The sequence below is a fragment of the Chanodichthys erythropterus genome, chromosome 16 (assembly GCF_024489055.1).
Source record: "Chanodichthys erythropterus isolate Z2021 chromosome 16, ASM2448905v1, whole genome shotgun sequence".
Lineage (NCBI taxonomy): Eukaryota > Metazoa > Chordata > Actinopteri > Cypriniformes > Xenocyprididae > Chanodichthys > Chanodichthys erythropterus.
In genome coordinates this window covers 2,423,495-2,451,455 of record NC_090236.1, presented here as the reverse complement: position 1 = coordinate 2,451,455, position 27,961 = coordinate 2,423,495, and the positions used below count along the sequence as shown (strand labels likewise).

At 40.9% G+C, this 27,961-nt stretch overlaps 1 protein-coding gene across 1 annotated transcript; it reads left to right on the top strand.

Annotated features, from left to right (window-relative positions):
* Positions 1-102: 102 nt before the first annotated feature.
* On the top strand, positions 103-27,881 carry c8b (complement component 8, beta polypeptide). Its single transcript, XM_067362396.1, has 12 exons — positions 103-194; positions 931-1,045; positions 11,618-11,768; positions 13,232-13,373; positions 14,421-14,553; positions 17,125-17,322; positions 17,825-18,065; positions 18,173-18,301; positions 19,880-20,043; positions 20,490-20,640; positions 23,611-23,679; positions 26,242-27,881. Exons 1-12 carry the CDS (start codon positions 130-132, stop codon positions 26,394-26,396), a joined length of 1,713 nt encoding a protein of 570 aa, XP_067218497.1. The 5' UTR covers positions 103-129; the 3' UTR covers positions 26,397-27,881.
* Positions 27,882-27,961: the final 80 nt, after the last annotated feature.

Sequence of the window (27,961 nt, the reverse complement as noted above, 5' to 3'; positions counted from 1 at the left end):
TGTTTATAAAAGTCAATGTATATGAATGTTGTCACAGATTAGGGGAGGGGCTGCTGGGTAGGTTTAAGGGTTTAAGGTCTGTTTTGTTGTTATCTAGTCTACTACGGTCTAGGTTTCCTTGACATTAAAATGCACAGTTTTCTAAGAGCAAATTCAGCTTACAGCGAAGCAATACTTTGTCTGGGAATTATATGGTATGTAGGAACATTTTACTTAATGAGCATGAATATACAGTGTATTTGCTTGGTTTCCAGTATTGTAAATAAATGTTTTGGTTTCAATGATTCAATTTTTGATGTAATTCTTTTGGTCAGTGTGCACCATTCAGAGAATTGTTGACCATTTAGTTTTGTGACTTTAGTGTACTATAGACTGGAAAATTATCAATTTATTATAATAAAATAAAATATACAAAAATACAAACAATTTAGGCAAATTAAAGTTTTCTCTTTCAAAAAAGGTCTTAAAAGTTAAGGTGATGATACACTTTTTGGGCAATGTTGCTGGGGAATTTTTTCATGCAATGTTGCTTGGGCACTTTCCCATTGAAAATAGGCAACAAATTTCTATCTGTATACTTTAGATCTAAATTTGTTGCTTATTCTCAATGGGAAAGTGCCCAAGCAACAACGCTCAGCAAAATTGCCCGGGCAACATTGCTCAAAAAGTTGCCCTGTGTATCATCACCTTTAGTCATCTAATTTTTTTTGTTCAAGTTTTTACAATCAGCTAGAAGGTACATCAGTCTAATTTGAATCAAAAAAGTAAGACTGTGGTTACCAGACTAATTGCTAGTTGGTCAAATTAGTTCTTTAGACACAGTCTTAACATAGTGGCTAAGTGTGTTATAAATGGTCATACATGATATTACTACTTTCTTTAAGAGCTTGATGATTTACTAAAAAAAAAACGTAAATTTGCTTCCAACAGTGCTGTAGTGCTTTGCTGTTCAGGAGACGTTGTACAACTGCCTAAAGACCCTGTGGACTGTTCACTGTCTGAATGGTCTTCATGGACACGCTGTGACCCCTGCCATAAGAAGAGGGTGAGCATAGTGTTCTGAATATTGTCTGGTTGTCTGTCCGGTCCTTTATATGTTTATTAATTTATTTATCACCAAAAACCACACTAACTTAAATGTGCAGAGAAATAGAATATACTTGTTAAAAAAATTGATTTTCTAATTTAAAACCACAAGACCATGTTAACATTATGAATCACCAGCTCAGTCCATAACTGACACCATTTAACTCAAGTATTGCTTTGAAAACCCCCACCACCTTAAAGGATTAATTTACCCAGAAATTAATATTCTGTCATTACTTACTCACCTCATGTCATTCCAAAGACTTTTGTTCATCTTCAAAACACAAATGAAGTTATTTTTAATGAAATCTCAGAGATTTCCATCACTCCATTTACAGTCCATGCAACTACAACTTAAAAGGTTCATAAAGAGATCATAAAACTAATCCATATGAATTGAATGGTTTAGTCCAAATTTTCTGTAGAGATATGGTCGCTTTATAGGATGAACAGATTTCACATATAAAAAGATATTTAATCAAAGCACACTTCAGGTATGGTAAACAAAATTCTCACGTCTTAAGTAACACTTTTGAGCTTCCACAAGAACCAATGAGATTCATTTTCATGTGTTGTTGCAACGTGATCTCATGAGAATACGTGTGTATTTTTACGTGAAGTGTGGTTCTACCACACGTACATTTACTAACGTTTTCATACACACAAAAACGTACAACATTGACGTATTTATAGCACTAAAGCGTACAAATACTTACGTATAGCAGCTTAAAAAACGTTAAACATCTAACGTAAAGTGTGAATGTATATGAATTACCATGTATTAATATTAAAATCGTGGCTTTAATGATTCAAATATGTTGTGTTTAATTGTCATTAACGTTACATAATGTTAAACGAGACTACACTTTGAAACCTTAAAATGAATAACATTTCTATAATCGTTTTGTAATATTTTGCTGTGCGATTTTTTCCCTATGCAGTGACTGACAATACAACCATAAGATACACCAAAGCACAACATAAATTAACAAATCACACCCATTTTATTTGTTTGCTGTACTCCATATCTTTATAATCCATGTTTGCGAGGAACAGATTCAAATTCAGCCCTTTATCTGTCGATCTTCACCTTCATTCTCAGCAACAGCGACCGTCACAATCAAAGCCCGCGCACGTTATGATTCAAATTTAAAAAAATAGCGCCAGTGCGCCTGCGCCACCCTCGAGAAGCGTTATGACATGGTTTACGGCACTGATATCGAACGCTCATTGGTTCTCACCTGCTTCGTCGCAGATTGCGATTTGCCGTGTTTCAGTGGATTGACATTTGAAATGAGTGCGCGCCTTCACGTAGAGAAGACAGATTCATAATTTCACGGATTAATAAATTATATTCTGCTCTGTACCCTATAAAAACTATTACGTTACAGCCAGAGAGGACTGCGACTGGAACTCATCATCATTTTAACTTTTGGTAACGTTACCACTTTTGACATATTTGCAAAAAATAAATGATTGTGATTAACGTTACGCTTGTTTGTCTGTTATTCATTTATTAACAGTATGTAGTTTTAAGAAATTGTTATGGGTAGTAGGTGTAGGATAAGTGGCTCAAAATATCGTTTTAATGTCATATTTTTACTAAAATTGTCATTTTCCTACACATTTCTGTCCATTATGATTTATTCTTTTAACATTGTGTATAAAATGGGTAGGTTTAGGTTCGGGGTGGGGTTTAGGGATATTACATTCATCTAAAAATGTTAAAAAGGGAACATTTATATATATTTTATACATATATTTTTATGACATGAAAGATTCGTACATTTTTTAAGTTTTATTCGCAGTAAAAACGTAAGTATGTTTACGTTTTGGTGCCATAATTACATCAGTATTTGTACGTTTTAGCACCTTTCAAAACGTTCAAATAAGTACGTTTTTTGTGTTTTAAAGTTACGTATTAATAACTACGTATTAACAATGAGACCAGGCTGGTTGTGCAGCACATTTGAGCTTCCACAACCCAGCTAACACATGACGTAACAGTTACGTAATGTATTCGTACTTTTTGGTAATGTCATGACTTACTAACTGACAACGTAACTACGACGTCGCATGCCAGTAATTTCATTACCTTCAGATTACCATCTCACAACGTCGTCAGTACGTTCTCCTAACGTTATAAGATTACCAAGAACGTTCCAGATACGTCCTCTATTCGTAATATATTGGTAATTCCATGACTTACTAGTAACGTAACTACAACGTTGTATGCCCGTAATAATATTACCATCAAATTACCATATCACAACGTCGTCAGTACGTTCTCCAAACGTTACAAGATTACCAAGGACGTTCCAGATACGTCCTCTATTCGTAATATAATGGTCATTCCATGACTTACTGGCAACGTAGCAGCAACGTCATGTGCTCGTAATTTCATTACCATCATTTACACATTCTTTATATGTTATTATTACCAGAATTTGCAATATAAAACGTGTAATTAAATGTCAGACACAAGACTGAAATGTCCCCTTAAGAAAAAAAAGGTTTCTTTTCACCAAATCAGAGTATGGATGACTGTTTTTTATATATAGTGACGTGACATACAGCGCGCGCCTCCACAAATGTAGTGCGCGCGTGCCCACAGTATGTTGATAAGAGTGTAAAGTTAATTTTTCTGAGAGAAGAATTTATTTTTCCGAGGTGACAACGAATAAATGGCTTTTATAAAAATGTATAAAGTTAACTTTGGAAAGACGCAAAACCTTTTTTTATTGTTATGTTTACGTTAGTGCAGGTGGCCGTTAGAGTTGCCATGGCAACCGGGAAAACATTCAAGCTGCTGGAGAGGACAGCGTCGACGTTCCCTTTCGATACTTCACTCGTACTGCGTATGGGGAAAGGTCTCCCTTTTTCCCCGCTGCTGAAGCCTTTTTCAATAACGCAGTGTAACTGCACCGTCATTGGTTCACTCATAGACAAGTTGTTGAACCAATGGCGGCGCGGCATAGCTGCGCGGCCTATGGCGACAAAGCGCGCGAATATTCCCGCCGAAATGGGCGGGGTATAGGGCTATATAAGCAGGCGTTTCGCCATAGGATTTCAGTGTTTTCTCCTTCAGCGACGACATCTACTTCTCTTCGCTGATCTCCGCCTGAAGCCGAAGAAGCTCGCCGCCTTCTGCTCTCGCCGCCGTCTGAAGAGGCTCCCGCAGCGGACTCGCCTGGACTCGCCGGTGGAAGAAAGCGCCGGCGCCCTCGCGGACTGCAGCTTCTAGCGCCGTCGCCGAGCCGCCGCCTCCCGCTTCCCGCTTCCGGCCGCTTCCTGTGCGTCCCCTGCCGCCATCCGGCGCGCCGCCTGAGAGCTTCATCCGCGGCTTAAACGCCGCTCTAAAGAGCGATTTCCAGCGGTTTCACCGCTTTAAGAGCTTCCGCGGCCCTCGCCGCTCTAAAGAGCCACCCAATTGCCGTTTTCACGGCAGCGGCGTCTCACGATGCCCCGCCACTCATGTGGTACTTGCAGGGCCCCCCTGCACGACGACGATGGACACAGCGAGTGTGTCGCTTGCCTGGGCAAGCCCCACGCAGACGGCGCGCTCGCTGGAGACTCATGCCCGCACTGCGAGTGTATGAGTCTCGCTTCCCTGCGCTCGCGGGTCGCCTTCTTCACTGAGGGCGATCTCGCCGCTCGCGCCCTCCCGTCTCCTTCCTCCCGCGGTCCGGCGAGGAAAAGACAGCGGGGTAGAGCGACTCAGCGCCAGGAGTTGAGCGAGCTCACGCCGGCCCAGCCCCGCGTGCCTCGCCCTCTCCTCCCAGGGAACTCTCTCCAGTTCTGTTCTCTCGCCCTGAGCAGCGTCCCTCCGCAGAAGCGAGTGACCTCGTCTCATTCGGGGGAACAGACGACGAACAAGACGACTCCATGTCTCTTGCGGCTTCCGAAGCGGAAGGATGGGCTGGCGAGCCGGAAGACCCCGCTCCACCGCCTCCCTTGGAACCCATCGAGCATGGCCAGGGCATGGATGCCGAGCTCTTCCGCATCCTGTCTAGAGCCGTTGAAGAGCTGGACCCTCGAGTGGGCCCCTCCAGAGGAGCCGTCTCGCAGCCGCCTGGACGAATGGTTTCTGCCAGGCCGCCGCCAAGCACCTCGCCAGCGTTCAGCGCCCTTCTTTCCTGAGGTCCACGAAGAGCTGACGAAGTCGTGGCGCGCTCCTTACTCTGCCCGCCTCCACACTACGCACCGCTCCGCCCTCACCGCCGTCGACGGCGCCGAGGAGAAGGGATACGAGCGCTTGCCACCCCTAGATGAAGCGGTGGCTGCTCACCTCTGTCCTCCCGCGGCTGTGGGTTGGAAGACGAAGAGGGCCCTTCCTTCCAAGCCCTGTCGGACCACCTCTACTCTGGCTGGACGGGCTTACACCTCGGCGGGCCAAGCTGCCTCTGCGCTCCACACCATGGCCATATTTCAAGCATTCCAGGCCAAACTCCTCCGCTCTCTGGATGAGTCTGGAATCGACGCGCCAGCCTTCAAAGATCTCCGCAGCGCCACGGATCTTGCCCTGCGAGCTACGAAGGCTACGGCCCAGGCCATCGGTCGTTCCATGGCCAGCCTGGTCGTGTTGGAGCGCCACCTGTGGCTCCAACCTAACGGAGATCAAAGACCTAGACAAGACGGCCTTCTTAGACGCCCGGTCTCGCCTTCTGGTCTCTTCGGGCCTGCAGTGGATGGCTTCACTGAGCGCTTTACTGCCGCGCAGAAATCGTCTCAGGCTATGAGGCATTTCTTGCCTAAGCGCTCCAGCTCCGCTTCTGCGTCTAGCCGCCCCAGGACTGCGCCGGCTCAGCAGAACAAACCAGCCCCACCTGCAACACAGGCAGCGCCGCCCCAGGAGCATCGCCAGCGCTCGCGCCCTGCGAGCGCCCTCCCTTCCCGAGCGCCAGGGACCCCGGCCCAGGATTGTGCTGGACCCGGTGCCTCCGAAGTCGTCCTGATTCGTCGGACAGGAAGAGGATGGGGGACCGTCCCGTTACGACCGGACCACCCCCAAAAGCTCCCACGGGTAATTTCCCCTCCGCCTCGTTTATTTCCGGGCGTGGGAAACATACTCCAAGTGACAGCTGGGCCCACACCTGTTGCGCCCACTCCAAACGCCGTTTTCACGGCGGACAAATTTTTACCTCATCACAAAAAGAGCAAATTTCCTCTTCCACCCCTCGCGGTGTACGACCCTCTCAACGGCGGTCTGTCACCCAACATTATTCAACCCCTAGCCACTCGGGCCGAGGCCTGGCAGGCCATCCCCGATGTGTCAGAATGGGTCATGGGGATCGTAAACCAGGGCTACTCGCTCCAGTTTGCACGACGGCCCCCCCGCTTCGCCGGGGTGCTTCAAACATCGGTCAATCCGGACGACGCTCATGTCCTCCGGGCCGAAGTCATGTCGTTGCGGGAAAAAGGAGCTGTGGAAATGGTTCCTCCGTCAGAGAGCGAGACAGGCTTTTACAGCCGCTACTTTCTGGTCCCCAAAAAGGATGGCGGTCTCAGACCCATCCTAGACCTCAGGCTTTTGAATCACTCCCTCATGAGACGGAAGTTCAAAATGCTGACGCTGAAGCAGATCCTCGCGCACATTTGCCCCGAGGACTGGTTCTGCTCGCTGGACCTGAAGGATGCGTATTTTCACATCCAGATAGCCACCCGTCACAGACGATTCTTGAGATTCGCATACGAAGGGGTGGCATACCAATATACGGTCCTGCCCTTCGGGCTGTCTCTGGCTCCCCGCACTTTCACCAAGTGCATGGACGCGGCGCTTTCCCCTCTGAGACAGATGGGAATCCGGGTTCTGAATTACCTCGACGACTGGCTCATCTTAGCCCGTTCGCGAGACGAGCTGGAACGCCACAGATCCGTGCTCCTCAGCCATCTACAATGCCTGGGTCTCAGGGTCAACTTAGCCAAGAGCTCGCTATGCCCCACTCAACGAATTTCGTTTCTGGGAGCAGTTTTCGACTCGGTCCGTATGACGGCAGTAGTCTCGCCAGAGCGCGCCCTGGCAATTCAGCAGCTCACGGCATCTGTCACGAACAAAGCCTATCTCCCTCTGAAGTTTTTCCAGAGGCTGCTAGGGCTGATGGCTTCCGCCTCCCCGGTGCTGCAGCTAGGCCTTCTTCGGATGCGGCCTCTTCAGTACTGGTTGAAGTTCCGGGTTCCTCCCAGCGCATGGCGGCACGGCCGCCTATGTCTCAAGGTCAATCGGGCCTGTCTTCTAGCCCTGAAACCTTGGATGGATCCCGTATGGTTCCAACGCGGAGTCCCCTTACAGGCGGTCTCACGGAGGACGGTGCTCTCAACAGACGCCTCCAACTTGGGCTGGGGCGCTGTGTGCGAGGGCAGACCGGCCTTCGGCTCGTGGAGCCACGAGGAAAGCCATCTACACATCAACTGTCTAGAGATGCTAGCAGTGATGAAAGCCCTTCAGTTCTTTCAGGCTTACTTGACGGGACGTCATGTTCTGGTTCGGTCAGACAGTATGAAGGTGGTGTCATACCTGAACCACCAAGGCGGTCTTTCGTCCAGCCGCTTATGCGCTCTGGCGAAACGACTGCTGGAATGGGCTCTTCCGAGGCTTCAGTCGCTCAGAGCGACTCATGTTCCTGGCAGGAACAATCTGGGTGCGGACATGTTGTCACGGAGCAACATCCCCCTCCGACGAGTGGATGCTCCACCCCCAAGTGGTCCTCACGATCTGGGAGTTCTTCGGGAAGGCAGAGGTAGACCTCTTCGCCTCAGAAGACAACTCTCATTGCCCAACATTTTTCTCGAAGGAAGTAGATGCTCTGGCCCACACATGGCCCAGCACGCTCCTTTATGCTTTCCCTCCCGATCGCACTGATCCCCCAGGTCATCAGGCGTATCAGAGAAGACCAGCACAGAGTCCTTCTGGTGGCCCCGCTCTGGAGGAACCAGGTTTGGTCCTCAGAGCTATTCAGGCTCTCTCTAAGAGCCCCGTGGCCGGATTCCCCTGAGACGGGACCTCCTCTCTCAGGCAAACAGAACAATCTGGCACCCACAGCCGCAGCTCTGGGCTCTGCACCTCTGGTCCCTCGATGGGAGCCGACTAGCCTCCCCGAGGACGTCCTAAATACCATTTCTCAGGCTAGAGCCCCATCTACGAGGCGCCTCTACGACCAGAAGTGGTCAGTCTTTGTTGATTGGTGTTCAACACGCAACATAGACCCTGTGGAGAGTGACGTATCTTCCATACTGTCTTTCCTCCAAGAACGCTTGGAAATGGGGCGCTCCCCTTCCACGCTTAAGGTTTACGTAGCAGCCATTGCAGCGTTCCACGCTCCTATTGCTGGCCAATCGGTGGGACGAAACGGGCTCGTGATCCGTTTTTTGAGAGGTGCTAGGCGTTTGAATCCTCCTCGCCCTCTCACTATTCCCTCCTGGGACCTCTCGTTGGTCCTCAGGGCCTTGAAAGGAGCCCCATTTGAACCAATGGGTTCAGCCGACCTCAGGCCCCTAACACTAAAAAACCGCTCTGCTACTAGCACTAGCATCGGTAAAGCGTGTTGGCGATTTGCAGGCCCTCTCTGTGAACCCTGCATGCCTCGAATTCGGGCCTGGTGACTCTAAGGTCGTTCTGAAACCTAGGCATGGCTACGTCCCTAAAGTGCTCTCAACTCCGTTTAGAGCTCAGGTCATCTCGCTCTCTGCTCTTCCTCCCTCGGCGGACGAACCAGAGCTGCAGCTACTCTGCCCAGTCAGGGCATTGAGGACCTACATAGACCGATCACAGTCTTTCAGACTGTCGGATCAGCTCTTTGTTTGTTTTGGCGGCCGCACCAAAGGGTCTCCGGTCTCGAAACAACGCATTTCCCGTTGGATAGTGGATGCTATTAACCTGTGCTACTCCTCACTGGGCACTAATTGCCCCATAGGAGTCAGGGCCCACTCCACTAGAGGAATGGCTTCCTCGTGGGCTTGGTCCAACGGAGTTTCCATCCAAGACATCTGTGAGGCGGCCGGCTGGTCTTCGCCGTCCACCTTTGTCAGGTTCTATCACCTCGATGTCCCGACCTTACAAGCTCGGGTCCTGTCGGTGTGATTAGCGGCTTCCAACAGGTCCCGCTTCACGCCACCATAGGAAGTATCTTCCTTCAGTGTAACCATGGGTTCGGTTAGGCTTTGCCTCCGCTTGTCCTTTTTGCCCCCTCTGGGTGGCCAAATGCAAGCTATATCGTTCCCAGCCGTGGCACGGCGTGGTTGAATTCGTTCCCCATACGCAGTACGAGTGAAGTATCGAAAGGGAACGTGCTCGGTTACTAACGTAACCTCGGTTCCCTGAGATACGGAACGAGTACTGCGTCACTTGCCGTGCCACGAGGCTGCGGCTCAGGGTCGTCGCTTCAGTCGATTGACACTGAAATCCTATGGCGAAACGCCTGCTTATATAGCCCTATACCCCGCCCATTTCGGCGGGAATATTCGCGCGCTTTGTCGCCATAGGCCGCGCAGCTATGCCGCGCCGCCATTGGTTCAACAACTTGTCTATGAGTGAACCAATGACGGTGCAGTTACACTGCGTTATTGAAAAAGGCTTCAGCAGCGGGGAAAAAGGGAGACCTTTCCCCATACGCAGTACTCGTTCCGTATCTCAGGGAACCGAGGTTACGTTAGTAACCGAGTACGTTTCTCCGTGTTTCTCGTCAGTTTTATAGCAATAAAGTTCAACAACTGCGTCAGATTGGTTAAGTAACATTACCCACAGTCTACTTTAAGTACTTTTGTTAATATTTTTACCTTTGTGATTTCCTTGATCGTCTGAAATATATGTTATGCAAAATGTTACATTAGCATAGCATATGTTTTTAATGATACTGAGCAAAACGTCTTGAATGCTTTTATTTTATGTTTCGCTGTAGGCTATATGTTTTTATTTATAGTTTGAGTGTATTTCATTATTTTTATTTGGAGTTTTATTCATGTTCTGTGTGTTTTTCAAAATAAATGAATTGAATTAATTTCGAGTCTGCATTCATCGTTCACAGCTGTTGGAATAGCCTTTACATTAGTTTGGGCAAATGAGGACATAAATTAGGTTAAACTACTGCATGTCCGCCCATAGAAAAATAAATAAAAATAAGAATTACCAACTGATGACCAACACACAACTATTGATACACAACGTTGCCACGACGTCGCAGTTACTAACTGGCAACGTCACAAAGTTACGTTGTGGCGACGTATAGGCACCTTTCACTTTTCCGGTTGCCACGACGTAACTAGTTACGTCGCCAAGACGAAAGTTTGGTCACCAAATTACGTTGCAGTTACGTAACAGTCACGTATTTTGGTTAGCTGGGAAGAATCAGTGAGGTTTGTTTTTGCACATCAAGCACGTACGCGTTAGCTTCTGTTTATGTCCGCTGACCACTGTTTAAATCCTAAATTCAAACTGTTCATCATATAATGTGACCGTGTCTCTTCTGAAAATTTTGACTAAGCTGCTCAATTCATATGGATTCGTTTTATAACCTCTTTATGAACTTTTTGAACTATCAGTGTGGTAGTTGCGTGGACTGTGGGGGGACGAAAATCTTATGGGTTTGGAACGACATGTGAGAAAGGTGAGAAATTGGTGACAGAATTTATTTTTTTGGTGAACTAAACCTTTAAACTTCATTTGTAAAAGATGATTAGATAAAAATAATTCAGATTTAGTATTAGTAGGCTAGTATTTCGGTTAACACTTGATTTTGATAGTCCATTTTAGTAGACTGTTTGCTTAATATGCTCCCCAAAAGAAATTCTAATAGTACTGACCATAAGTAATTTTGAACAATATGTAAGCTTATTCCACCAACTCTAACCTCTAAGAGAGTTAGTTGACATGTAGTTGCAAAGTTACTTATAGTAGAACGTCTGTTGGTGAGTATCGGAATAAAGTGTAAACGTTTGGTTTTTCCCTGTGCATTTTACTGTCTTGCTGCCAGCAGATCAGTCAGGGCTGCGTTTCCAAAAAGCATTATAAGTGAATCATAGAGACCACTGGTCATTAAATTGTTCCCTATTTTCTGCATTGGTTCTCCTTTCCTATTTAATCCATCTCATATGTGTTGTCCCGTGCAAGATTGTTTTGTATCTTCAAGCAGTCCAGCATCAGTCTTGGTCTTGTCCTCCTGTTCACGGATGTTTATGACTCCACAAGTGCAAAACCTAATGATCCATGTTATCCCAACACTATTTAACAGTGTTCCAAAGACCATATTGTGTGCTTCAATGAAACCAAGGAAATGTGACATGCAGTGTTACTAATAATAGTGACCTAGAAGTGCAGAATCTTGAATTGTTTATTTTCAGGTAAAATAAAATCATCCTAATATAAATCCCTGACTGAATCCCAGACTTCAAACTTTTGGACCTCATTTAAGTATCTAATCTTTAGAGTATACTTTACACATTAATAGATATGTTAATCTGTACATAAACATGTTTTACTAAATGCTAGAGATTTGCACATCTTTTTGATGGTTCACTCCACCTCTCTCTTCATCTTCAGTATCGCTACGCCACGCTTATCCAGCCGTCTGAGTTTGGAGGGGAGCCATGTCATAATCATGGCAGAGAGGAGGAAGCCTGCACTGCTCCATCACGATACTCCTGCCAGAAACCCACTCCTCCATGCCAAGGCTTCAGTTGTACTGTCACAGGTGCATTAAATGCATTTTTAGATCCAAAAACAATGACACCAAAAAATATTTTACCACAAATAAGTATGAAAGCAAAATGATATCTTTAACAAGTAACACTTTTGACTACAGTTCCGCCATTAGTGAATAACTACAAAGAAACAAATGAGTAACAAGAAACTTTTTGGTAACATTTGAGTCATACTAGTGGGTTACTATGATCTTCACTATAGAATGCTGTTCTAAATGGCTATAGTCATTCTTAGTAGGTCCCGAAAACTGCATGTAAAAAGCCATTTCTTTAAAGGGTTAGTTCACCCAAAAATGAAAATTCTGTCATTTATTACTCACCCTCATGCCGTTCCACACCCGTAAGACCGTTGTTAATCTTCGGAACACAAATTAAGATATTTTTGTTGAAATCCGATGGCTCCGTGAGGCCTGCATTGGGAGCAATGACATTTCCTATCTCAAGATCCATAAAGGTACTAAAAACATATTTAAATCAGTTCATGTGAGTACAGTGGTTCAATATTAATATTATAAAGCGACGAGAATATTGGTGCACCAAAAAAACAAAATAACGACTTATATAGTCATTTCAAAACACTGCTTCAGGCATCATTGGAGCACAAATGAATCAGTGTATCGAATCAGCTGTTCGAAGTGCCAAAATCACGTGATTTCAGCAGTTTGGCGGTTTGACACGTGATCCGAATCGTGATATGACACGCTGATTCATAACACTCTGTAGCTTCCTGAAGCAGTGTTTTGAAATCGACCATCACTATATAAGTCGTTATTTTGTTTTTTTGGCACACCAAAAATATTCTCGTCAATTTATAATATTAATATTGAACCACTGTACTCACATGAACTGATTTAAATATGTTTTTAGTACATTAATGGATCTTGAGAGATCTTGAGGAAATGTCATTGCTGGCTATGGAGGCCTCACTGAGTCATCGGATTTCAACAAAAATATCTTAATTTGTATTACAAAGATTAACGAAGGTCTTATGGGTGTGGAACAGCATGAGGGTGAGTAATAAATGACAGAATTTTAATTTTTAGGTGAACTAACCCTTTAAAATGATCAATAGTTAGCTGCAAAAGGACTGATAAAATGTATGAATTATAAACTGCTTAACCAAATCATAAGTCTGCTATTACCATATCTGCTATTTTATTATATAAATGGTTAAATATTACATTTAAAAAGCTATTATCTCCTGCATTTAATAATGAAACTGTATATTGTTTCTTATTAGTTCTCTGGGAGGTATGAAAAAAATTGTAGTTACCGATTAGCTAATAGTGAACATCAGCATTCAGCTGAGTGTTATTAGGAACTAATTAGTTAATCAGAGTTTCTTGTTCATTAGTAGTTACTAGAATGTTAATATTGTGTTACTCATTTGTTGCTGCAATATAATTATTACATGTAATATTTAAAGTAAGGACACAAGTGTCTCCTGTAACAGGTCGCTGTGTGTTGGAGAGTCTTCGCTGTAATGGTGATGATGACTGTGGGGATGGTTCAGATGAACTGGGCTGTAATAAAGTGTACAAAGCATGCAATCAGCCAACTGAGGAATATTATGGAATTGAGAACCTTGCCAAAGGGTGCGTGTGATTAATACACTCCTGTACTTACCCATTCCTATTGTACTCACTTTTAAAAACTACTTTTAAAAACTAAACTGAATTAATAGCTTTGCAAAGGGTGACTATAATGTCCTAAATCATGCATAAATTAAATAATATAAAGTAATATTAATTTTTTTTGGAACAAATGTGGGCGTTCTTACCCTTGAAAAAAAAATATATGCAACTTGGTTAGCTACTACCAAGTCACATATTAATTTGCATTAATCAGAAATTAAAATCGAATAATCTAATCAATAAATTGTTTGATTAGATGCACAACCTTTGACATAAATAACAAATTATGTCAGAATAGTTTTTTCTCCCTGTTAAAATTGAAAAGATTTATTTTGCTATTCTAATAATTATATTTTTAATTGCATTTTAGTATTTGCATGTATTGTTTTCTCTGCTTACTGAAACCTGAAATCAGAAATGGTTTACTTTTGGTTTACACCTCTTCAGCTGAGAAGAGATCCTTCGCTGTGCCCCACCTTAAATACGGCTGTCATCCAACATTTTCTCAGACAAGCTTTTGAAAATGTAAGCAGAGAGTGGGGGTACACTGATTAAAATTCAGCTGGAGCGGGCAGGTGTGCAATAGAAACATGTGGGAGAAGAATGAAAAAAAAAAAGACAGTTCCGTTTAGATCTCTAATGCAAAGACTAACATGACATTGTCCTTGTGAAAAAAGAAGTACACTTTATCATACTTCAAAAAAAGAGTAGGCTATATATTATGGAAAAAATATTAATATATAATAATATATAATATAATCAAGTACTTTTCATGTGCTTTAGTAACTTTAGTCAGCACATCAAAATGTGTGCTTCTTCAAAACACAACAAAAGACTATTAAAACAATGATTTAATACTTTAAAGTAAAACTTTTTTATTTGACATTATTACAAAGTGCACTTTTTAAACATGTACTTAAGGACATTTTTGTTGCTCTTGTACTTCATGCCAAATGTAAAAACTGTCATAGATCAGATATTTGGAGATAATTTGTTCTTTATTCCTAGAATCAACATTTTGAATGGGAAACTGGAAGCAGTGGTGCTTGATAACCGATACTACGCTGGTGGCTGCTTGCCTCATTTTATCCAGGATGTTCGCTTCAGGAAGCCATATAACATACAACAGTACACAATAGAGGTATTTTGCGTGTTTTAAAATCTAAAGCTGTAGTACATAAGAGTAGTGATGGGCTTTTTTCAAAACGCTGCTTCATGCTTTGAAACATTTACAAATATTTTATTTTGAATCAGTAGTTGAGAGCGCAGCATCAAACTGACCAAGTCATGTAATTTCAGCAAACAAGGCTTTGTTATGTCATATTGTTTTAAACCGTCTTGAAATTCTGATATTTGCTGTTAGAGGGTGTCTAATATATGGTTAACTGATCTCAGGCTAGTTTTATAATGTACAAATGTGTGTATAATGAAAAAATAAAGTGATAATTAATGGTTTATATATATACACAAATTATGCACTATTATACACTATAAGAATATTTATTAAATTCAAAGGTTCTATCATTCAAACATTTATACTTGTAACTAAATGCTACAGAAACTGTGATTTCATGAACACATCAAAAGAAACAAACTCAGAGCAGAGATTTTGACTTTTATTTTGAAATTGTGATAAGCAACAATTAGCACATTTTCATATGTTTACTTGATGGCAAAAAGAGCTTTAATAAACTAATGTTGTCTAGCAGGCGAGCAAACTGTTAAAAGTGGGGTTAAGGGGCTCGCACACCGGACGAGAAGCTCAGCGCCGCGACACGTCTTAAAATTCAAACGCATTGTTTTCTGTTGTTTTCTGGGCACCGTGGACAGGCGCCGAATGTCGCAGCCGGTGTGTGTACACTCATAGAAAACAACGCGTTCGAATTTTAAAGACATGTCGCGACGCCACGTGGCACTGAGCTTCGCGTCCGGTGTGCGAGCCCCTTAAGTCATTTTACAAAAACACTTTTTGGAAGTTAGTCAGGCCGAAACCAACAACAAACTTGTAATCAATCAGCATAGGGGGGTGAATGATGGTTGAGGACACAGAACGAACAAGAGGGGGATTTGAAGAAAAACAGAAAGAGAGATGCAGAATGAGAGATGAGACATAATACAAAAGAGCTCAAAAGAATATCACTGGAATGAAGGCTTATGACTGGGCAAGCGCTTTAAGACCCATGTTAATATTAGAAAAGCTTTCCAGTGCTGGAGAGAGCTAAGCGGGAAGGCCTGAAAACAGACGCGAAGGCTGCTTTGATTCCGCTTCACACGTGAGTAACACTGGGTTTGAGTGTCTGTAACTGCTGTGCTGTTGGCGACTAACAACAAATTGTTGTTTGTATTTACTCTTGTGTACTGTGCATTCATTTGTTGTGCTTCCTTGTCATTCGTTCATCATCTGTGCTTTATTTTTCGTGACAAATTATTTTGTTGTGCATCACCTGTGATAAACAGACATCCACTCTCGCATTGCGTGTGTAACAGTGGCCAGCTAGTAAGAGATGTGAAAGTAAACATATCTCAAGAGGTGCTCTGACTAAATCTATGAACACGTAAAATTGTTTTATCCTCTTTACTACAAATTGATAACATGGTTAAGCCAAGTTTGTCTTTTTAATGATGATTTTGACTTGTATAACCTCAAAACAAAAAAAGAATGTTGTTTGCTGGTTTTACAGCTGCAAAAAAAGATTCAGAAGTGGTTTAGACCGCACATGTGTGGGAAAACATATTGGATCCACAGTCTTCTTAAAATAGTGACCTGTGAATGTACAACAGCACGAAGGCCAAACCTAGTACTACTCATGCTTGGCAATGCCTTTCTTCTAACATGCTGGATTATATAAAAGAATGAATTTTTTTTTTTTTTTGCCATCCTATCTTCTCTCTCTTATCTGTTGTTTTTTAATTTTTTTTTTTTTTTTTTTTTTACTTGAATTGATGTTATGTTGTTATTTGTTATATGTAAAAACAACAAAAATTTGATCACAAAAAAAAAAAAAAAAAAAAAAAAAAAGAGAGAGGTGCACTGACTAGAGAATGCAATGTTTGGTGTTATTGTTAGTGCACTTGCCTCGCCTGCCAGCAGCAATCAGGCTGGGGTTCGAGACCAACTCGGAGCAGGGTGGTTAGGATTGGAGGGTGAAAGAGAGGGATGGGTTTGTTTGGAATGATTTCAGATATCAACAATGTCCAACAGCGTTTTTGAAAAATGGCTTACCCCACCTTTAATAAAACATACTTACAAGTTGTGATCCACAAACAACAGATTGTCCCAACAAAGTGGGAACTGCTCCATTTCAGGAGAAGCTTTTGTGTACTCTCTTAGGTTCTGGAAACTGTTCTCCGTAAAATGTGCAGCACGCAGATAAACAATGGGGTTATAATGTTCAGCAACATTGTTTAAAATAAATTTTAACCACTCTAAGTTTGTCAGCCTTAGGAAGGTCTAACACATGAGTTTTGGAAATGGGGTGGAAAATGTGGTGTCTCTGTGACATGGTGACAACACTGTCTTCTCTAATGCAGGATAACTAAGGCTATAGGCAGGTGAGTTTTCTTCTTCTTTTTCTTCTTCTTCTTTTTTCAGGCTTGGAGCTAAACTCTGCAGCACAGTAGCTATCCAGGACCGATGTTGCCTATCCCTGCACTAACTAAAGCATAGGACCCCTTTAACATATGTGTGTGAAATAATTTACTTTGTTCCCAGACAAAAGGCTCCTATGATTTCACGATGGAGGCATTTGAGTCTTACAGTGAATACTTCATGAGTGAAAGCAAGGCAACTTTATCCAAGACCAGCGTCTCATTTGGATTTGCTGTTCCTAATGCTTTTGAATTCAGTTTTAATTACAATGACCACAAGTACAAGAAGTCAGTGAAGAAGATGCGCAATTATTCAGGGACGGTAAGTTGTTTTTCTGTCACTGAGGTGAAACTTAATTTGAACAATATTATCTAAATTAGTGAGATGAAACCAAAAATAAAATAAGAAAATGGCCATTGCTATGAAGAACCAAATGGCTCAGGTCCTTCAATGTAAATCTGATATTTTTTTATACCAATTTTATTGTCTGCCAATTAGAAATGTAAGTCTAATCAGTAGCACAAATGTTACAGGAGGAGTAACACTAAAGTTCGGAGTTAGGGGTATGATTATATTCCATTGTGTATTCCTTATGTACTAAAGTACATTTATGTACTAAGTATAAATAATTGTAATAGTGATGCTGGTATTAGCAGACTCCACTAACTATGAGAAAATAAGAGGATATTAACAATATTAATAAAAGATGACTAAGACAATATTAAATTCTGACTGACTGTGAAATCTATTATTTATATGATTATCTATATGACTGAGAAATATTTGTAGCCAGTCATGACTTTCTATTTTGTGTTGTCCTCAGAAAAAAAAATTTATCCGAGCACACTCTGAGCTCGAAGTAGCACGCTATGCTTTAAAGACATCAAACCTGATGTTACACCCTGAATTCCTGTCCCGCTTGCACGCCCTGCCACTGGAATACACGTATGGAGAATACCGGCAGCTCTACAGTGACTATGGGACACATTTTATCAAAGAGGCAACTCTCGGTGGAGATTTTGAATATACCGTTGTCCTCAATGATGAACGACTTGAAAAAGCTGGTAGGTAAAAGTAAGGGAATAAATAGGATGTGATCAAAACAGGGACTACCCTGTTATTCCAAAAGTTGAGCCTACACTGAATGCAAGGGTATTTTGTTTCATTATAGGATACACACTTGAAGAAACCAAGAAATGTGTGCAGGCTGGGCTTAAAGTTGGAGTCCAAATTAAGAAAGTGTATGTGGCTGTAGGATTTTCAGGTGGTAGCTGTGAAGGCCTGTTGAATGAGCTTGGAGGTGAGCAAAGCCACAATTATACTGTTCAGATCAAATAACCTGAAATGTAAAGTGTTTGATGTTGAAATAATTTCTTCTGAATAAGCTTAATATGCAGAGACTGCACCAGAGAACAGTGAGACAACAAAGCTGAGAAAAGTATATTTTATGAAATAGAGCTGCAACTTTCAGCAGCATCTGCCAGTGAAGTCGGTGGAGCACACATGATCTGTATCTTGTAAAATAATCTTGTAATCCTAAGAGTCAGAAATGTCCCTACAAAATCAATGTTTGATACAGAGAGTTCCTCTCATGTTTTTGTATAGTGGTGCATTTAGTAAACTGTTAAATGTGTTAGGTGCACAATGTGTTGTAGATTAAAAAAAAAAGATAAAATTTAACAAATCTTTTTGATCGTTGATAAGATCTGATGATTCACATTAACAGTTTTAAAATCTAGGGTTAACTGTTTAAATTGATTCAAGGTGGAATGTTTTCTGTTGTGGTACTACAACCTCAAAACTAAAAGCTTCTAAAGGATCTAAATGCATCTAATAAAACAAAACAAGTAATATAGCTGCGATGACGAGCCCAAGCCCCAATGCCACCGCCACCCCGGTGGCTTTAGGGCAGCTGTGCACTATGGGCAGTATGAATTTAAGGGCAGCTGTGCATGATGGGCAATATGAATTTAAAGCAGGTAAATGTCAAAGGATTATGTCAAAGTAATTTGATTATGTCACATTTACTGCAGCCAGCTGGTGCCAGTGTGACCACAAACCGCAACAGCCACATCCATGAGATCATTTAAATTTAGATGAATTTCTTTCATAGGATGTTCACAATTTCAAATGAGTGTGAAGTTATCATTTTCAGTAAAAACCAGCAGTCCAGCAGTATTTATATTTTTTAATTATATGTTTTTAAGGTCTTTTTATTTTTGTTATTATTGTGTGCATAAAAATAAAAATGCTTTGGTGGAATCCTTTTCCCATAGATGGTCTGCTTGTGCGCGAGGTTAAAGTGCGGGAGCAGACCACCTACGGCAAAAGCTGGATTCCACCAAAGCATTTTTATTTTACATGTTAAAGGGAATTACTCATTAAGTGAAAAGGGACAACCTCTTTAGACAATGCGCTTGGCGCACCAACCATTTTTCCCATCCTTAAACTAACAAAAGTGTATCCGGACATAGCCTAATGCACTTTAGATGACGTTAACCGCTTAGATCGTTAAAATAGGGCCCATTTTCTTTTAAAGAATTCTCTGTTTAAGGACTACAACAGCTTCTTCCCGTGTTAGTGACATCACTAACCCTAAAAATTACATAAACCCTGTCCCCGAGAACACAGTAGTTTAACTCCTATAACTGGTCCTACTACAGTAGTGAAAGTAGGACCAGTTATATTGATGCTGTGCATTTCGTTGTATTGCATCTTTGAATAGGGATTCCCAGAAGGCATGGTTTACATTATTAAAGTCGATTGAAAATACGTTCCGGGAGAATCATGGGGCCCCCGACCATAATCACCTTTTGCCCCTTTAGTGACAGCCCTGCCTCCCACTTTCAACTTTCTGTTTTGTTGTCTGGCATTTCAGATTCCACTAAAGAAAGGGAAATGGTGGAAGACGTGTATATTGTGGTCAGAGGGGGTGACAGTGAAACAGCGTCACGTCTAGCTGCAAAACAGCTACCAACTCCAGACATTATGCAGCAGTGGGGTGATGCTGTGTTCTACAATCCAGATTTTATTCACAAGAAGGTAACATTTTTCACTCAATATATACACATCTAGATAAAGCCTCAACTTGTCCAGTTTGTTCAATTGCATAGTTCTTGTAGAAAATACATGACTTAAATCTGAATATTTCTATATTGCTATAAACCAGTCATTACAATGTTGTCATCAATTAACCAAAACATCTTATAAACTAATAAAATAGGGATAAATTAAATTTGTATGCAAAATGTTAACACTTTTCTCACCATAGAATGTTAGATGGACTGCAACAACAAAAACTTCTGCAGTTTTGGCAAAGCCTTTTACATTGGCATTTGCTTTTATCTAAAGAAACTTTTCAGTGTACACATTTTACCAGTATCAGTGTTCCTTGTGTTCCTACCATCCATTCTCAGAACCATTTGTACTTGATTATTGATTTCTCTTTGCAAAATTCTGTAATGTTACATGTAAAAAAAAAATTACAGATAGAACCACTTTATGAGTTGGTGCCATCACAACACTCAAATGCTAACATCCTGAAGAAAAACCTGAGGAGAGCTCTGTCAGAGTACCTGAAAGAAATCAGCTCCTGTCGCTGCTCCCCCTGTCTCAATAATGGCATGGCAGTGCTCAAAGGTGAGAATAATCAGAAACCACCAATAACTATATAAAAATAATGTTGTTTCCCAATTTAATTTTTTTTTTATCAACAGTTGAATGTTGGTAAGTTTCATTTGAAAAAAAAACAACAACAACATTTAGAATAGAAATAGACAAAGTTCCCCCAAGCCCCCAAAGCTTCACAGACATTATTTCTCCATTTGTTTGACATTTCATTCGGTAAGGTTAGGCAGTTTTTATTGATATGCTGTTGAATGTCTTATGATTATCATGTTAGCTTACTTGTGCAGAAGCAATGCTTGTGTTCACTCCTTCTGGTTTATGCAGATCTTCTTCTTCACTTGTTTTTAAATCCAGAGATGCTATTTCAGAAGATCTGTAACAGCGAAAATACAGATTTGCTGGAAAAACTAGTCAATGGGGTTTTCAGTGAAGCAATTTCCTCCTCTCCCACATACACAGAGACACTTACTGTATGCACAGAAGAATTTTGTCAATGCTTTCCAACTGCATAAAAAAAGTTTCAACAGTAATTTTTTTTCAATAGTGATACTTTTTGAAGTAGCTAAAGATTTTCTCTGATGCTGCTGTGCAACACTGATTAGCCAAGTTTCCACTATCGGGCCAAAAGCAAGCATGTTAGTGTGTGCCAGGGCCAGCCGTGTTTCCACTTGATTGGGCCTCTTTGAGGCTTCCTCCCCCTGGGTTTTTGCCCCGCTGAATATCTTGGTCCAAAACGGGCCAGCTGATGCTTGAGTTGTTATGGACATTTTTATATATTTATCTTTATTATTTATCTGAGTCTGGAGAGGGCCATCACTGCAGCTCATTTCCCATGTTATCTGGCTACCAGCTAATCTCAAAATTTAAGACATTTTAAACAATTCATAGCTCAAAGGTCACTTTTAGACACAAGCGAGTGTCTGAAATAGCTTCCAATTGTGTTCCATTTGGCATTCTGATCACTGTATGAGGGAGAAATATACAATCTATGCAATGCTAAAGGCTCAGGCGGCTGATCTTGAATCGCTCTCGTGGTACTTGGAAGCAATACGTCACAGTCACATGGTGTCGGCGCTGTCTCAAGTCGGACAAAATTTCTTACTGGCATGCACTGCTTCAAGTCAGCCGCCGATCGGTCTGTGCGGCGCTGCATGAGCTCGAACACCCCTTTTAACAGTGTCAAAGGGATTTTTAACAAGGCCGCCCCAAAAATATGTCATCATATTTTTAACTCTAGAAAATCCCGATGACATGACAGACTCAAATCCTAATCCTCAATAAAGGGTAAAGGAATAAAGCAGTTAACAGGTCTTACATGCGATTTCCCACTGATCTCTATTTCAACAACTCTGACACAGCTGTCTTTTCCCAAGAAAGTCTTCAGTACTTTACCGGTGGGCCATAAAGCACAGGGGAGTTGGGGGTCCAAGACCATCTTGCTGCCATTTTTGGCAGACTTGTAGATTCAGCAAATAATTTCCTATAAACGTGGTCCAAAATTGATCTGCCAGGACCTGGCTATGTTTCCATTTTCTCTGAGTCAAAGTATTAGAATCTGCATAGATGACTTGAGGTAAAGAAGCATCTCGCTGCCCCATCAGGAGCAAATTGGGAGTAACAGGATCCAAATCATCGAGACTAGAGGAAACATATCCGAAAGGTTTAGAGTTCAGTATTTCTTCAACTTCGACCAATACAGTTGTTAGGACCTCCTCTGTTACAACCTGACTTCCTAAAGTAGCTTGAATTGCAGCCTTGATAGATCGTATTTCCCTCTCCCATGTTCCTCCAAAATGTGGAGTATAGGGGGGATTCTAGGTGAATTTAATTTGATGATTCCACAACTTTTCCTGCAAGACTGGACTTAACTGGTCAAAGGCATTTTTCAGCTCACTTTCACCCCCATGAAAATTATTTGCTTGATCGCTGATCACTTCATAAGGTTGTCCTCGACGAGCTACAAATTGACATAGTGCCATTAAAAAACTATCAGCATCAAGACAGGTCAGAAGTTCTAAATGAACTCACCTAGTGGTTTGACATTTGAAAAGCAGTCCCCATCTCTTCTCAGTCTTGCAAACAGACTTGATCATAAACGGCCCAAAACAGTCCATTCCTCTAGACCAGAAGGGAGGCTTGAATAGATTGAGCTTAGATGAGGGGAGATCAGCCATCCTAGGTATGGTTGGTTTACCTCTCCATTTGGCACATTCCAGACACTTGGTTCTCTGATGCTTCTTCACAGCCTGTCTGACTTTTAAGATCCAATAGTAGTGCCTAAGATGAGCATAAACTCAGTCCGTTCCAGGATGACCCAACTTAATAATAATTTGGAATTTGGAACAACCTACACACATACATATGTCACTGTAAATGTATTTTTAATTGGAATGTTATCTTGATAACAGCCAAAATAGCCTCTCTGTGTAATTCAAAATTATTTAGACTGTGTACTGTTTCCTCATATAAGGGTCTTTCCTGATAGGATTCAGTTGCTCACTTTAATTTGGAATAACCCTTTAAGTAGTGTGCCTTTCCTGCAGTGCCAATCAAGGACGCAAAAGTGCCGCTTGGAATCTTGCTCTATCTTTCCGTTAACTGCAACTGCCAAAGCCTCCGATGCTAGTTCTAAAATGGTGTTTCTAAACAAGAAGTTCTACACACAAGAATGTTTTAAAGTGGATCTATCATGGCCCTTTTTAGAAAGTGTATTATAAGTCTCTGGTGTCCCCAAGAAGTGTCTGTAAATTTTCAACTCAAAATACCCCATGGATCATTTATTATAGCATGTCCAATTTGCCCTTATTTGGGTGTATTTCATGTGTGTACCTTTAAATGCAAATAAGCTGCTGATCCCCGCCCCCTTTCCAGAAGAGGGCAGAGCCTTTACAGCTGGAGAATCTCATACAGCCAGAATGTGTGTCTGTTAAAACTATACAATATGTGTAATAATTGTTTGTATTTTTTTCTCTCTCTCGTTAGGCTCAAGGTGTATTTGTATTTGTCCAGCTGGTTTCAGTGGAGTGAGCTGTGAGATTACCCAACGGAAAGGTTTGTCTGTGTGGCATGTTATCTATAAAAGTGAGATGCTTTGGCCCTGTCTCAAATACTGCACTTAATGTGGATGTCCATTAATTTCAAGAGCTTTCCCATTTGTTAATTTGTGATTTAGAAGGTCTGAATGGGCTCTTTAGACCTGCAGAAAGGATGCTTGTATTAATGCCTGAGTATGACACTGTTCTCCATCATATAAACTGTAGTCAAAAATCAATTCAATTTCAGTTTTAAAGTACTTTATTAGCATGATTGTTTACATACAGCATAATAAGCAATGACAAGAAAAATAAATATAGTGTTATAATAACAATAAAATAGTACTAAAATATTTTTTTTCGCAAAAATATATTAAAAAAAATTGTTTATTGCCTACTTTCTGTGACCAGTAATATACAGTGTAACATTTATCAACAATATCACAACACAAAATATGACAAAAATGTAATTCTGTGTTTTTGATGGAATGTAGTTAACAGTACAAAGAAAACCTTGCTGAAAAACCTGCTCAAAGCTTGTTTACTGGACTTAGCTGGTTGAAGATGGACTCCCATACTAGCCAAGCTAGGCAGTGTTTCCCAAAAGCAACGGAAGTCTAAGTATATTGTAGAGACCATTGGTGCCAATGGTTTCTATTATCTACTTAGGATTACAAAACTTTTGGGAAACACATCTCTGGACTTTTAGACCAAGCTGGTGTTACAAAGCTGGTTTAGCTGCCTGACCAACAGAAAAGTCAAAATGACAAAAATGCAAGAAAAGTTTCATGAATTAGTTTGTGTGCCTTACTTATCACAGACCAAAATGTAAGTCATTATTTACTGATAATCTTCTACTCTATGGTGTTTCATTTTAAGATTTCACTTTTACCATTGCCCTTTTCTCTGCTTCTGCTTTTGCTCAGGGTCTTTTGCTTTTGCTCTCTCTCTCACAACTGAACACTATATCATATTTAAGAGAAAAGGTACCAGAGGCTATGTTAAAATTGTTTCTGGCACAGTGTGCAATGGAGTTACTACCAAAGACGAAATATACAAAGACGGTGCACTAGACTTATTACTATGAATGGGAGAAAGTGCAATGTGCAATATGGTGGAGTAAGTCCCACATTCTAAATAAAAGAGCAAATCATAAATTGGTAAAGTCATTTTGTCACTGTAGCTGCAAAAGCTCCGGTTGCTATAGAAACAGTGTTCTGAGATGCGTGCTTAGGACTGCACATGGGAATTGGCTGGTACAGCTTGGAAATTTTTTTGTTTTTGATTTTTTTGTCATAATTTGAGTGTTTAGAAACATTTATGAGACAGTTGTTGTCAGATTTCATTGGTGATTTCAAAAAATTTAATTTAATTGTAAGCTTCATGAATAGCTTTGGGGAATTTGATGTTTCCCCATTCAAATAGATAGTTGTACCGAGAGGCATTTCAAAGATGGCTTCCAAGTGAAATGACTTGCATTTTAAAGGGACATTGGTCACTACACTCACAATACAGCATGGCCTTAAGAAACTTTTTTTACAGCCACTATGTTTTAACAAATTCAATATGAATATACAGTGCCCTCCACAAATATTGGCACCCTTAGTAAATATGAGCAAAGGTGGCTGTAAAAAAAATAAATCTGCATTGTTTATTCTTTTGATCTTTTATTAAAGCAAAAAAATAAAAAATAAATAATTTACAAAATTCTAACCTTTCATCACAGTAAAACAATTGAAAGTGGGGGGGAAATCACATTATGAAATAAATGTTTTTCTCCAATACATGTTGGCCACAATTATTGGCACCCCTAGAAATTCTTATGAGTAAAATATCTCTGAAGTATATTCCCATTCATATTTACACTTTTAAGCACACCAGTGTGACTAGGAGCATGAAATTGTCCAGCCATGACTTCCTGTACCAAGGGAGCATAAACATCAGGAAACACAAAGGCCAACTTTCCTTAATCATTCATCACAATGAGAAAAAACAAAGAATATTGTTCTGATGTGCAGCAAAAGATGGCTATAAAAAAAAAATCTAACGCATTGAAAATCCCCATTTCCGCCATCAGGGCAATATTTAAGAAGTTCCAATCAACTAAAGATGTTACAAATCGGCCTGGAAGAGGATGTGTGTCTATAGCATTCTAATGCGCGATGAGGAGGAGAGTTTGAATTGCCAAAGACTCTCCATGGATCACAGATGGAGAATTGTAGCAAATTAGTTGAGTCTTGGGGTCAGAAAGCCTAAAATAAAATGACCAAACAGTACCTACCGAGTAACAGTAACCCATCGGATGGGTTTGGTGCAAATGGGGCTAAAAAGTACCCTATGCCCACGGTTAAATATACTGCTGGATCTTTAATGTCGTGGGCCTATTTATTTTGCTGGAGGTCCTGGACATCTTGTTCAAATACATGGCATCATGGATTCTATCACATACTAACAGATAAAAATCAAAACCTGACTGTTTTTTTTCTCATTTGTAAGCCACTTAGGACAAAATATTGTGTTAAACGAAAACATGTAAATCTAACTTTGTCATGCATTTTTCTTATTATCCTAACACTCACAGCACTGGCTGTAGATGGCAGTTGGACCTGCTGGTCTTCATGGTCCACCTGTAAAGGGAAGACCCAGCAGCGCACCCGCCAATGTAACAATCCAGCCCCGCAGAATGGTGGAGCAGCATGCCTTGGGCCTCAAGAGGAATCAGCTGATTGCCTCTAACATATGTGTCATCCATAAATTACAAAATAGACCCTTTTCACATTATCGGGGTTCTCAGAAGCAGAAGTTGTCATAGTTGTGTGTAAACTTCTATAGCGGTAAACAGGAGATGAGAGCAAACATAATTTCTGTATTTGCATTTGCTGTAATAGCAAAAGAAAAATCCATGATAGTTTTTCCACGAGTTTCCAAAAGAGGGAAAAAACAGTGAGAGATTGATTACAGCAGTCAGAAGAGAGAAAGATGTCAATTTGCCATCACTCCCTCAGTCACTGTATTAGAAACACCCTCTCCATTAGAAACACCCCTTTCACTGACATTCTCTATGTGTAAAACATGAATGTTCAGCCCATATTATACCCCAAAATTAAAAGAAATTAAGAAATTATATTTTGCACGACACTATTATCATGACAATTAAGCACATTAACATTATTGTAATGTTTCCAGATGTTTTTCTTTATCAAAAAGTATTTTGATTTTGGTGGTGAAACATGACACAGACATACCGTGTTAGCTTTACAATCTACCAGTTTACTGGTTCTATTTCTATTGCATCAGGTAATAACCTCTTCATGAAGTTATACAATGTTGGCCTTATCAGACAAACACCACTATGCTTGGACCAACACTAAATTATCTAAACTGAATATTCACCCACACAAAAAGTGATACTTCACAGTACATTTTGTGAAGCACTTTTGCTGGTCCTGTGCCCAGTCAATACCATCAGAATTATTTCTTACTGTGGTTCAAACTACCTAATATTCTGGTCTGTTGCTTCTTATTTGAAGATCATTACATGGATAATATATTACAACCGAATAGAATGTAGCCAACACTATGAGTCAGAGGTTTGGACACACTTGACTGTATGTATTACCTTTCCTGATAATTTTTGAAACTTTAAACACAGACATGATGTTTAACTAAAATATAACTGATGTCATTTGTGTTCTTTGAATGTTTGAATTTGATCATTAAAGAAACTGAAATGCACGCTGGAAAAAAGTCAATTTTAGTGACTTTTAATAACTGGACAGATAAGAACTGGGTCTGTCAAGCTTCATCATAAAAAAATAAAATACCAAAAGTATAGTCCATTCACTTTCTGTTCTCTACTAGCTTGGAGTAACATTAAAGCTTCAGAAATGTCAGCTGTTAATTCTTTGAAAATCTTTTTCTCATGTTCAAATCTCATACACACTCACAAACCTCATTACAATTAATCTCATAACATTTTATTTATACTTCTCCTTAAAATGTTACATTTTTGTGTTTGTGTGTGTTTATGGGATTTTCTGCCTATAGAGTGTAAACAATAGAAAAGGAGAGAGGGGAACATGATTGGGAAAGGGCCACAAGCCAACACTTAAAATCAAGTCACCCCACAAAAAAATGTAACATATTTTAACTAAATTACAACATTAACTAGTAAACCCTAGTGAAAAAGCACAGTTTATTTGTATGTACTTTAGTATAACAAGCATGCTATAAATTGGTATACTGTACTTAAAGTCTGCTAAATTGGAACAACTACTTTTGTACTAAATGCATTTGAGTTG